Source organism: Tursiops truncatus, chromosome X, assembly GCF_011762595.2.
Source record: "Tursiops truncatus isolate mTurTru1 chromosome X, mTurTru1.mat.Y, whole genome shotgun sequence".
NCBI lineage: Eukaryota > Metazoa > Chordata > Mammalia > Artiodactyla > Delphinidae > Tursiops > Tursiops truncatus.
In genome coordinates, this window is record NC_047055.1 from 75,215,538 (window position 1) to 75,228,463 (window position 12,926).

General features: G+C 43.5%; 1 protein-coding gene across 1 annotated transcript in view; it reads left to right on the top strand.

Annotated features, from left to right (window-relative positions):
• The window catches only part of AR (androgen receptor), a 162,506-nt gene extending 150,255 nt beyond the window's left edge, over window positions 1-12,251 (top strand). Inside the window, exons 4-8 of the mRNA XM_004316787.4 lie at window positions 62-349; window positions 6,218-6,362; window positions 10,296-10,426; window positions 11,286-11,443; window positions 12,096-12,251. Of these exons, the coding sequence (XP_004316835.2) occupies window positions 62-349; window positions 6,218-6,362; window positions 10,296-10,426; window positions 11,286-11,443; window positions 12,096-12,251 (878 nt within the window). The remainder of the gene's footprint in view (window positions 1-61; window positions 350-6,217; window positions 6,363-10,295; window positions 10,427-11,285; window positions 11,444-12,095) is intronic.
• Window positions 12,252-12,926: the final 675 nt, after the last annotated feature.

Consider the following 12,926-nt stretch of genomic DNA (forward strand, 5'->3'; position numbering starts at 1 on the left):
AGCTGTGCTGTGTGTTTTTGGCCACTGATAATAAATCCAAGTTTCCCTTCTTTCCCAATAGCCCGGAAGCTGAAGAAACTTGGGAATCTGAAACTACAGGAGGAAGGGGAGACTTCCAGTGCCACCAACCCCACTGAGGAGTCAGCCCAGAAGCTGACAGTGTCACATATTGAAGGCTATGAGTGTCAGCCCATCTTTCTGAATGTCCTGGAAGCCATTGAACCAGGTGTGGTGTGTGCTGGACATGACAACAACCAACCTGACTCCTTTGCAGCTTTACTCTCTAGCCTCAATGAACTGGGTGAAAGACAGCTTGTACACGTGGTCAAGTGGGCCAAGGCCTTGCCTGGTAAGGAAAGTGGGGGCATGGAATGTGGGAGGTCATATTTAGTGAAGACTTCTTTGGGCCAAGCACCATGCCTGTTTACTTCCCATCCATTAACTCATGCAATCCTCACAATAACCTTGTGAGGGAAGAGATTGGTAGAAATTCCTACATTAAAAATAAGGAAACTCAGAAATCAAGGAGAAAAGCAACATTATTGAGTATCCCACATGCCTCACATCAGCACACAGCAACCATGTTTCTATGTTCAACCCACAGATTTAGTCAGCAAATGTTCCCATAATCATGGATCACATAGACATACCCTTATATGCCTTAAGATGCTCTTCTATATGTACACACACAGGTTCACCCCAAAGATAATCTTGAGCCTAACTGATATTCTGTCTTTAATATTACTTGGAACCCATACCATGGGAACTCTTATAATATGGTATGATAGAAGGAACATGGGGTTGGGAGTCAAAACAGTTATGTTCTAGTCTTAGCTCTGCTGGTAACTCATTATGTGATCCCTTCCCTTTCTTGGTCTCAGTTTTTCCATCTGTACAATGTGTGAAAAGTGGTTTGGACTAAATTGATGTTTTTCCAGTTTTACTTCAAGGAACTCTTGGTGCTCTTTAAACTACCTTAAGGAATTCCCTGGCAGTCCAGTGGTTAGGACTCCATGCTTTCACTGCTTGGGGCATGGGTTCGATCCCTGGTCAGGGAACTAAGATCCCACAAGCTGTGCCATGCGACCAAAAAAGTAAAAAGAAAAAAGAAATAAAATAAGCTACCTTAGCATCATCATAGTGGAAGGAAACATTAGGTGATAGTGAAAGAAATATGAAGTGTTTTTCTAACTTCTGCATGGATACCTCCAGTGATGGGGAATTCACTTCCTCTCTTGGCCATCTGTTGTTTGGAAAGGTCTGATTATTAAAATATTGGAGCTTAAAGAAGCCCCAGAGATCCTCTGTCCAACGATTCACAAATGTTCCTTTAGCAGCCAAACTCTTTATTTCTCAAAAACATGGTACACAGATCCAAGTGGAGCTGGTTGATTTAAAGCCAGTGCCTCTCCCTCACTACCCCTAGAGAAGCCTCAGATCACTCTTGCAGAATCTTAGGGCTCCAGGGAACACAGTTTGGAAACAAGAGAAACATAAACTCTTTAAGGGTTCTCTTAATCCTAAACTTCCATGACTGAAAGATTCTTTTGAAACATCAATAACCAAACCTCTCCTTGTGGAGTCAAAGATTAACCTGCCATTTAATAATAACTGTCAATCAGATGTGAATTTATGGTGAACAGAGAAGTTTCATATGTAGTACCTCATTTGATCCTCATAAGAATTCTGTAAAGTAGGGATTCTTTTCCCTGTTTTATAGATAAATACACTGAAGCTCTGAGAGGTGATGTGCTTGCCCACAGTTGCACATTCAGAAGGTATCAGGGCCAGAACTTGAGCCCACGTCCCCTCCTAACTCCAAATCCCCTCCTCATCCAACTCTACCCATAGTCTGTGTAGTACCACTGTAGTTCTCTAGCCTCGGGCTTTACAGTGAGGGACCAAGACTTTATCCAAGGCCAGTTGGGTCATAATGTGGACTTGCTGCCTTGGAAGACATTGCATGTTGACTGTCAAGCCCCCTTTTTGTCTTTCCAACTCACAAGGCCCAGTTACAGCTACCAGATTGTCCCTAACACCTTCCTAGCTTGGAAAGCTGAGGTTGACTAGCCAATTAGATCCCTGGGAAGAAGGCCCAAGGACTCTGGCTGCATATACACTGTACCGAAAACAGAGAGTTCACACAGGGAAGAAAAAAATACAAAAAAAAAGGAAGAAAAGAAAAAGTTGCTTTAATTCTTATCACTTATTCAGCTGGGTGTCTTGATGTCATGTGTCTAACAGAGATTCAGTTTAATCTTTCCAAGCAGTTGCCAGACACCTTAGTGTCTCATTTTATAGGATAGAACCTTTTCTTATATATGATTCCACTTAATCCTCATAGCAGTCCTATGAATCATAAGGACTTTCACTCCCATTTCAATGATAAGGTTCAGAGAGGTTAATTAACTTGTTCTATTTGGTCACTTAACAAATGCAGCCAGAGCTTGGGCTCAAACCCTCTGAGTTCTAGTTTGATGGTCTTAACTATAACCTGGTGCAAAGCATTATGGCACAATTTGTATAACTGGGAGCCACTGGATTTCCTCAGCCTAACCTCCAGGGTTGGAAGCCCTTTCCTTACATTAACAAGTCTGCAAGTTAATATCAGTTCACCATCTAGCTTGTCTAAGGAAATGATCTCTGACCCTGAGTAATTTAAAGAATAGCTTCAAAAGAAAGCCAAGTACCACATTCATTAGAACTGTTATTCATGTTATCAATAATCACCTACTAATTCAAGTTATTTGCTCATTGAACACATTGAGTTCCTGTCCTTTGAGAGGCACTGTGCTAAGTACCTACTCAGATCAATTTTGTTGTGAAGTTTTCTGTGATAGTGATGATATATGTAAATTGCCTACTATAGCACCTGGTACCTTAGTAAATGATAACTATTGAGGGAGGGTGAGTAGACTGTATGTACACAGTATATTTATAATCAGATGTATCTGGCTTGGAATCTTAGCTATACGCTAGTTGTGTGACTTTGAGCAAACCACATGTCTGCAGTACTCGTTTCCTCATTTGTAGAGATGGTAGAACAATTGCTACCTTGCAGATGGTTATCAGCACAGAAATTAGGTATAAAGAGCATCTAGTATAATAGCTGAAACATAGAAGATGCTCCGTAAATGGTGGGTCATTATTATCAAGATTGAGTGCTAAACCACTAAAATCATTTTAAGTTGCCACTAGTTTTTCCTAGAAGCTCATTCATGGGTCCCAAAGATGAATTGTCTTCTTTGAAGACCTTAGCTGTCAGGTGCAATAAAGCAGCAAATATTTCCTAATTGACCTTTCTTTGGGTATGTTCTTCCAGACTAGACATGAGACTATAGGTTTCTACTGAAGATTGCTAAGAAATGATGTTGATTGGATTCTAGTGAGAAAACAGAATCTCAGGTTAGCCTCTGCTCCCTAACCTGTTTTGTGTGTTTCATAACCTGAAACCATGACTTCTCTCTGTTTCTCCAAAACAGCCTAATGCAGCGCCAAATAGGTGTTGAGTGAATGAATATATGTTGAAGGAAACCTGTAGACTGGAACTACTGTTTCCTCAAGTCATCCCTTGATAGCCATACTATCTGAGCAGGCTGCTTCAAAGGATGGGCATTAGCGGGCTAATTTTCCTATAGGTCTAATCTGATTACAATACCTAACTCTGTTCTCTAATGCCCAGCCTTTGAAGCAGCTATGTTGTTGATGCATATACAGTAATTAGGCTTGAGTTCTAAGCAGCTCTCACTAAGGACTGTTAATTAGTATTACAGCCAAACTAAGCTTTCCCTTTTTCTCCTCTTTTTTAGTTCTCTGGCATCTCAGGGAAGGAAAAATCATCAGTATTGACGGCTTCCTTGGTATTTGTACAGTTTAATCCTCATCCCCCCATGCACCCTCATATTCACACACTCACCAACCAAGGCTTTCCTTGATTCCCATTGCCTCCCACCCCAGGGGTTCAGGGTTCAAGCTCCCGGGCCCCTCCCAAAGAGATTCTTTGATGTTCCATGCTTGACCCTGGCTTTTTGTCTCCTACTGGAAAGAATCAGTCCCAGGTATTCTGTGCTACAGAAGGGCTTCAGGCAGGAAATACTCTGGGGTCTGAGGCTCCAGCTAGTCTGTTAGCAGACTAGCTCCTGTGAAGATGTGAGGCACACGCCTGGGAACTAAGATTGCAGTCAAAGGTGGTGATGTGAGGAACTCTAGCATCCTGATGTCTGGTAGGCTTGGAACCTAAAGGAAAAAAGGGTAAATAGGGGGTGTGTGTGTCAAGAACCAACCAAACAGAACAATGTGTCTAGATAGTATAGACTTCAGACCTGAGCCTATGGCTAAGAAAAAACTCATGACCTTGGTAGTTCTTGAGCTGTGTTGTTCAGCAGTAGTATGGGAGAAGCACTGAAGAAGAGAATTAGAACACCTGGGTTCTAGTCCCATTTCAGCCACATACAGACTGTATGAGCTTGGGGAAGTCAGTTAACTTCTCTGGCCCTCAGATTCCTTGTTGACAAAATAAGTGTCACATTGCCCACACTCTAGGGTAATTGTGAGGGTTAAATGAGGTCATCATCAGAAAAGTTAGAAGCATTATACAAATTCATGTAAGCATTCCTAATAAGGTAAGTAAGACAAAATTTCAGATAATTCTGGATCTGTTAGGGAGAAGATAAATGAGGCACTGGTAGGGGATGAGCTCTGAGGTGATGCTTTAAGTATCCAACTATTTGGAAACCTCCAGGAGAGCATACATATCTGTTCTACCTATGTGGAGGCAGCATCTGGGAGCCTCTGTTATCTGAGCTTAAGGGAGGTAATTTGGAGATCATCTATAATTCTCATTTTATAAAATGAAAATAATGAGAATCCTAAGTCTAATTAATATTTCTCAAACGCCTACTCAAATATCTGAACTGTGTTATATACTAGAGAGGTAAAGATGAATAAGAAGGGAATGGTCCCTGTCTTCAAAAAGTTCTAAGTCTTACAGAGGAGACAGATATGTGCATAGATAAATTCCAGTACAGTGTAATGAGTGCTATAATTGGACAGAGCTACTTAAGATTCAGCAAGATGGTAAGAGAAGAATCACTAGGTCTTCTGTCTGGATGAGTTGGAAGAGGCATCACAGAGGAGGTAGCCTTTCAGTGAAGACTTGAAAGATGAGTAGGTGTTTATCAGATGGAAAGCCTGGGGAGGGAAGAATGCATTCTAGGGAAAGGCAGCTGCCTGTGCAGAGATAGCAGAGATTTAGAGGCATGATGTGTGTGTGTGTGTGTGTGTGTGTGTGTGTGTGTGTGTGTGTGTATGTTCAGCAAACTGTGGGTTTTTCAGAATAGCTAGAACCTAAATTATGAGAAGGCAAATGGTAAGAAATTAGTCTGAGAAAGCAGGTCATAAAGGGCCTGTTTGTGTATAATAATGGCAGTAGGCAGGAATGGCAGTAGAGTGGGAAACTAGCAGGGCCAGGTATTTATTGAATAGAAAACAATAGAGAGGAAGTGGGAGGCAGGAAAAGGGTCAGGGAAAAGAGATGGAACCTGAAGGTGGTGTGGAGAAGGCATGGCTGTCAAAGGCATTCCACCATATGCTGATATGTAATAGTATCCCTTTCCCAGGGTTGTTAGAAGGTACAAACAAGATTATAGCTAGAAAAGAGCTTTGTAAAGTGAAAAATGCTGTTCATGTGAGAGAAATGATTATTACACTGTGTCTTTGGAAAGGCAGTGAGCCTTTCTGAAGATCAAGGCTTTGGAATCAGACTGGCTTTGGAACTTGATCTGCCAATTACTAGCCTTATGATCTTGGACAAGTTCTTCAACCCTTCTGTGACTCACTTTTATTGATTCACAGAATGGGAACAATAATAGTATACACTTTATTGGATTCTTGTGAGAAATAAATGAATTAATATAAGTAACATGCTTAGAAAAGAGTTAATTCATTGTAAGCAGTCAGTAAGTGTTAGATTATTATTCTCTTCCAATGGACAGTGCACTTTTTGCCTCTGTTTCTTTTGAGCAGCTCAATGAAGTAGGGAGTGCACGGAGTGTTATCCCTACCATATAGTTTGTTCCCCTCCTGCTCCCCAGCATTGATGGCCCCTGGGGCTCCTCAAGGGCAGCCCAAGTGCCAGAAATTCTCAGCCCAGCAGAGTCCCAGACTTCACTCAGCCCATCAGTGCTCAGTCTGACCACTGCCTCTGCCCTATCTCCAGGCTTCCGCAACTTGCACGTGGACGACCAGATGGCAATCATTCAGTACTCCTGGATGGGGCTTATGGTGTTTGCCATGGGCTGGCGGTCCTTCACCAATGTCAACTCCAGGATGCTCTACTTTGCCCCTGACCTGGTTTTCAATGAGTAAGTGCTTATGGGTCCAGAACTCACATAAACACAGACCTCGTTGGTGGTGATGATGGTAATGTAAGTAATGGTGAGAGTTGGTTCATTTGACCTTTAGGTGAGGCAGTAGAAGCCCAGCCAGCCTGCTCAATCTGAGGTGGCTTTGTCTGGCTGAAAGGCCAATTGGTAGGAGGGAACAGGGGAAGGCTGTCGCTTTTCCCAATCAAGACTCAATCCTGGTAATTTGGCAGTGCTTCTGACCTGCTTTTACCTTATCTCAGACCCTCATGTCAGGATCCTTTTTCTTCACTCTGAGCAACATAGGGAGTGAACAGAGAGACTCTAGTTGTGAGGGCTGAAGTTCCTTTGGTCCCTTATGCTACCATCAAAAGCTACTGCCAGTCACCATTTGTTGAGAAACTCCTTTGTGCCAGGACCATACTAGATATTTTCCTAATCCTTTCTCATTGAGCACTCATGAGAACTTGATTTCCCCTTTAAAAAAATTTTTTTAATGGATGGGGAAAATTAGGTTCAACAAAATAAAGTGACTTACCCAACAACGTCAAACAGCTAGTGCATGTTGGCAACAGAATTCAAAGTATGGCTCTGTAACTCTTAGCTCTTATACTGCCTCCTGATGGTAAGTGATGAGGAAGTGCAGCTCCATCATTTTCTGGCCATGTGACCTTGGCCCAGCCACTTCCCTTCTCTTAAAAACAGTTTTAATAAATGCTTGCCCTGCCACCGGCTCTATTTACCCTTCATGAATTTGGCCAAGAGCTCAGGGTTTAAAATTGTACTTTCCTCAACTGAAACCTCTATTCTGTTATTTCCTACATCATTGTCTTTGGGTAAGACCCTTACCTTCCCTGATCCGCAGTTTCCTAATCTGTTAATAAAATAAATCTTTCTTAAATGGTTTTGTTATGACAACTAAAATAGGAGCTAGTGGATGTGAAATGTCTGTCCCATAATGGGCAAGAAAAAAAAAAGAAGTACCTTTCCAATACTCTCTTTTCCTAACAATGATAATCTGTTCTGTGTCTGCTATTTGAGGTCCCTTGTGGCATTGTGAATGGAGCTGGCCAGAAAAAATCTTCCCAAGAACTTTGAGCTAGTCTCACCACAGAGAATCCCTTTGGTCAGGAAGGAATTGACCTTCCCTCCCCTTTAGCCCTTTAACCCAGAAGAGCCTTAAAATAAAATCTACAGTCCAGTGGTTCCTTCCAGTACAGCAGTGCCATATGGGGGAAAATAAGCGTCCCCAGCTGCCCTCTTCCAACTCAGCCAGCTCTGGTAGCGAGAAGCTAAGAATAACCATTGAGCTTTTGGCACAACCTGCTTTGTGGTTTCCAGATCTCCAAAGAGTTACCTATGATGCCATCTTCTGGAGCAGGCCTTAAAAAGCCCTCTTCCTGTTCATCTCTCAACCCACCCTCTTGCTGCCCTCCAGCGATTAAATCAACTACTGGGCACCTGCACTACCCTCCCCATCCAGAGCCTGAAGACCTTTGAACCTTTGCAAGGTGATAATTGGCTATTTTCTAAATCTTCATTTCCTTTTCCACATCTGTGTAAATATGTGACACCCTACCTCAGCTATCTGGTCCACTTCCATGTACCTCATCAAAAGGTACCACAGGATTCCCCACAGAGTCAGGGTCCTATATCAAGCCCCAGGGCTCCTGAAACAGCAGACCCCCTTCCTCTTATAGGAACCCACCATGTTAGAGCTCTTAAAGTCCCTAGAATCATCTAAACCAATGTTTCTTAACAGGGATGCTGTTGACATTTTTCATCTTTTAGCACATTCCTGCATATTGGAATGTGTTTAACTGCCCTGGTACCTGCCCACTAAATACCAAATAGGATCCTAGTCACTGTGACAGCCCAAACTGCCCCCACACATTTCTAGCACCCACTAAGGGAGCAGTACCTCTCCAGTTAAAAGCCACCAGTTGCTGCTAGCCTCCTCAAGGTACCAATGGGGAAACGGAGGTCCAAAGAAAAAGACAGGGACTCTGGGCCAACCCATTTGCTGACCTCTCTGACACCAAACCCTGTCATCAACCCTGCTTTCTTCTTTTCTCCTCCTCTCTTTGTGGAGAACACAGTTTGTGAGGGTAATGGACCTGAACCCTAGCTGTGTGACCTTGGGTAAATTACTGAACTTCTCTGAGACTTATTCTCCTCATCTGTAGAATAGTGAATAGAATCATAATGGCACTTTCCATTTTTTGAGCAATTACTATGTGCCAGGCACTGTGCTCCATCATTTATTTCCAATGTTCGTCTCCCCACTTCTCCATTCTCTTTTAATCCCACCTACTTCTGCTCACCTCCTGAATTCCATTCCTGCCCCTTGCTTTCTACCTTCTGCACTCTATTCCTTTCTTTCCTCCTCAGGTCTTATTCCTTTTCCCTTTGAATTCCTTCCCTTGCCTTTCTCCCCTCCTTTCTACACCTTCTCTGTTCCTGGGGTCTGCAGCAGTATTAGAGCAATCCTTCATGTCAGGATTACAATTTCAATGGTAAAAATACTGCAGTGTTGTCATCAACAGAGGCTTGGAAGCACAGACAGACCAGAGCAAGGCCATGCCCTAAGGCTCAGCAAATCTTACTTAAAAATTCCTTAGGGCGAAAGAGCTTGGAGCAGCATTGTTTTGGTCAGTTGACTTGTGATACTATCTAAATGCTTCATTTTTCCAGTTGGGTTCCAGCCTGCATCGAATATTTCTACATTATCTGCCCCTTCCTTTCCCTCTTTCTCTACCATCCAAGATCTCTCTGAGATAGGGTGCTGAGCTTCCACCCAGCCAGTACCAGGCCTGCTCAGCCTGTGAACAAGGCTAGTGGTTTGGGGACCAAAATGTCAAACCACAGGCTTCAGACCCAATCTGGGAGGGCTTTTTCCTCACCACTTAAGTGAGTGTCAAATTCCCTTTCCTTTCTCCACAAGATATAAAATCAATTTCTCTCTCTCCCTCTCCTCTTTGTCTCTCTCTCTCTCCCTCTCTCTCTCTCTCTCTCTCTCTCTCTCTCACACACACACACACACACACACATAGACACAGACACAGACACACACACAATTTCTGAAGTGCTGAAAACCAGGAAGGTTTGCTAGCAGGAGGATGCTGTATCTTCTCTTATGGGCTTGTCATGGCCAGTCATGGAACAGAGAGGTTGCTCCCCTCGAGAATCTGTCCAAGCCTTGGTCACTTCCCTATATAATTTATAGGTGATAATGTGATGATGTTTTCACAAGTCACTATAATAAAAGCAGCTCACACGTGTTTATAACTCCCAAACTGTGATAAGGAACAGCCAGTATATGAGGGAGTAGGCTCCGCTTCAGCAGGGGACATTTAGATTTGACATTCAGAAATATTTTCTGGCTGATTTGATAAGCATTGGAACTCATTTAAAGGGACAATGGGGAATCTCCTTTTCTGGGAGTTTTTAAAGAAATGATTAAATTTCTAATATGGGAAGTGTGGTCACTTGGGAATCCTGATGTCCTTATTTTAAAACTTGATTTCTAAGGCCTGTCTCCTAGAAATCCTCCAAGTTTGAATGTCTGGGAGGCAGGTTCTGGCTCTGGCTGCAGCTGAGATTTTAGGACTAGTCAGGGAGACCATGTGCCAGTCCCATTGTATTCATTTGGTTAGGCTTTCCTGTCCTTGTGCCAGGAAACAGGAGGACCACGGGGACCTGGAATTTCCATGTGGTAATCTATATCCTGGCCAGGCAAGATGAGTAGTTATCAGGATATCATGATTTTGGAGAAAAAAGAACAACTTTGTTCCTGTCACTGAAGCACCAGCAAGAGAAACAGCAAGCTCTTCTTGGAGAACTTGGAAAGGGGAGGGCAACCACAGATATTCTCTCTGGGTTTATTGTAAGCCTTTCCTTACTCCTCTTTTTTTCTCTGTGCTTCCTTCCCAGGTACCGCATGCACAAGTCCCGGATGTACAGCCAGTGTGTCCGAATGAGGCACCTCTCTCAAGAATTTGGATGGCTCCAAATCACCCCCCAGGAATTTCTGTGCATGAAGGCTCTGCTGCTCTTTAGCATTAGTAAGTGCCTGGAAGGGCAGAGAATGCCCCTAGGGGCATAGGGGATCAGAGGGAAGCTGCTTTTTTCATTAAAGGATTATTGGGAAGAAGCCAGCTCCTGAACATTTCCCTTCTTCTTTCACCTTCCCTCCTCCACTCTCCCTTAGCATCCTTTTTCCTAACAAGGATGAATTTCATGGCTAGAGACCAATTTCTTTGCTATAATTCAACCTCCATTAGATCCCCACCTACCCCCAATCTCTTTCTGGTACAAGGCCTTTTTGTCTGGTTTTAGCAGGTCTCTGAATTTTTCCATAGCTTCTACCATAGAAACAGGCAAGGACCACCTTATATGTCTTGTAAGGCAGAAGGGATTGCCTCCTGGAAGGAATTTCCTCTTCTGCCAAAAAGAGAAGTTCTGTGTAAGCAACTCAGAAAGGGCTTATTTGGCAGCCAAGGAATATTTCTTTAATGTCTCTTCTAAGCAGAGTGCTTAGCCTCTATGAGGGAGAAAGGAGACAAAATTTGATATTCAAGACCATGTGTTTTAATTTTCTAATTCAGAGCCAGACTGTGAACAGCGTAAAACCATAGGTCCTAAGAAATGTGTAGATGAGAAGTCTAGAGAATGGAAAAGCTCATTAAATTTTATTTACTTGATACCCTACACACTGGGTCCAGCTAGCCTTTTCCCTAAGACCTTCCTAGCAGACTTCCTAAAGGTCCCAGGCATATAGGCCTCAAGTGACAGGAAACCAAGTAGATGGTTCTCTCCCTGTGGGGGTGGGGGTCAAGTTTGTGGTCAGAAAACTTGGTGCTTTATCTAATGCTCCTTCGTGGGCATGCTTCCCCTCCCCATTCTGTCTTCATCCCACATCAGTTCCAGTGGATGGGCTGAAAAATCAAAAATTCTTTGATGAACTTCGAATGAACTACATCAAGGAACTTGATCGTATCATTGCATGCAAGAGAAAAAATCCCACATCCTGCTCAAGGCGCTTCTACCAGCTCACCAAGCTCCTGGACTCTGTGCAGCCTGTAAGCAAACGATGGAGGGTGCTTTGTCAGGGAGAGCAGCCTGATAGAGCCAAGTGATAATATGCTCTTCTAAGGTCTGGCACCACCTGTTCGGAGGTGCTTCCATTCCCCTCTGGCTTTGAGTGTGGTCCAGGAAGAAAATTCAATGAAGAAGAAAGGAACACAGGTCACAGTGTCCCAGCTGGATGTTGTGAAAGAGGTGGAGGAGTTGAGAACAGAGCAGTTGGGATTCAGAGAAGGGGCTTAGAGTAGATAAGTTCTCTACGCAGACAAAACAGACCTGGATGTTTTCCCCCTCTTCCTCGAGTCATGTGCGTTTGTGTGTGTGTATGAGAGAGCGAGTGTGTGTGTGTGTGTGTATGTGTGTGTGTCTATGCTGAGGAAACGGAACACGCAGTCTTGAGTCAGAGAGCTTGCAATGGTGTAAGAGATCTCTTGGGAGCCTTCGATGACTCCCTGGAGACAATTTAGTGCACATGTGTGTGTACGCACATGTGCGCGCGCGCGCACACACACACACACACACACACACACGGAGGCCCAAGGACATGGAAGGAAAGAGGAGGAAATCAAAGAATGTGGGGATAGACCCTGACAAGAAGCCAACTCCTTGTCAACCCTGTTTTCTCCCTCTCTTATTGTCCTCCTGCAGATTGCACGAGAGCTGCATCAATTCACTTTTGACCTGCTAATCAAGTCCCACATGGTGAGCGTGGACTTTCCAGAAATGATGGCAGAGATCATCTCTGTGCAAGTGCCCAAGATCCTTTCTGGGAAAGTCAAGCCCATCTATTTTCACACGCAGTGAAGCTTTGGAAGCCCCCATTTCCTCACCCCCACCCCACTCCCTTTCTCAGAAATCTTCTGCCTGTTTTAACTCTGCACTACTTCTCTGCAGTGCCTTGGGGAATTTCCTCTATTGATGTACAGTCTGTCATGAAGATGTTCTTGAGTTCTATTTGCTAGGCTTTTTTTTTTTCTCTTTTCCTCCTTTCTTTTCTTTGCCTCCCTATCTGACCCTCCATGGCACTTTCAACCTCTGCTCCCCGCTGTGGCCCTTATCTGTGTTTTGAATGCTGTTGTATTTCTTTAAATCTGTGATGATCCTGTGGCACAGTGTCAAGTTGTGCTTGTTTATAGCACTGCACTGTATACCAGCCATGCAAACGTTTACTCACCTAATGCCACGTGAAGTTTAGAGAGGTAAGAGTATCTGGGAAAACAAAAGACAAACAAACAAACAAAAACAAAAAAAAATTGCTAGGGTTTTGCCTCTTAAAAAATATAAAAACAAACAACAATCCCTGAAGAGACCAACAGTAACTAGAATAAAGTGAAAATTGCAAGCCCATGGGGAGTCACTGCTTTCTTTCCCCAAACCCTCTCTCCCTGGGAGACTGTATTTTCTGCCAATGGCTATTGCCATTAGAGGGCAGGGTGACACCAGAGCTGACGTGGATGGGAGGCAGATTTAAGAGAGGAC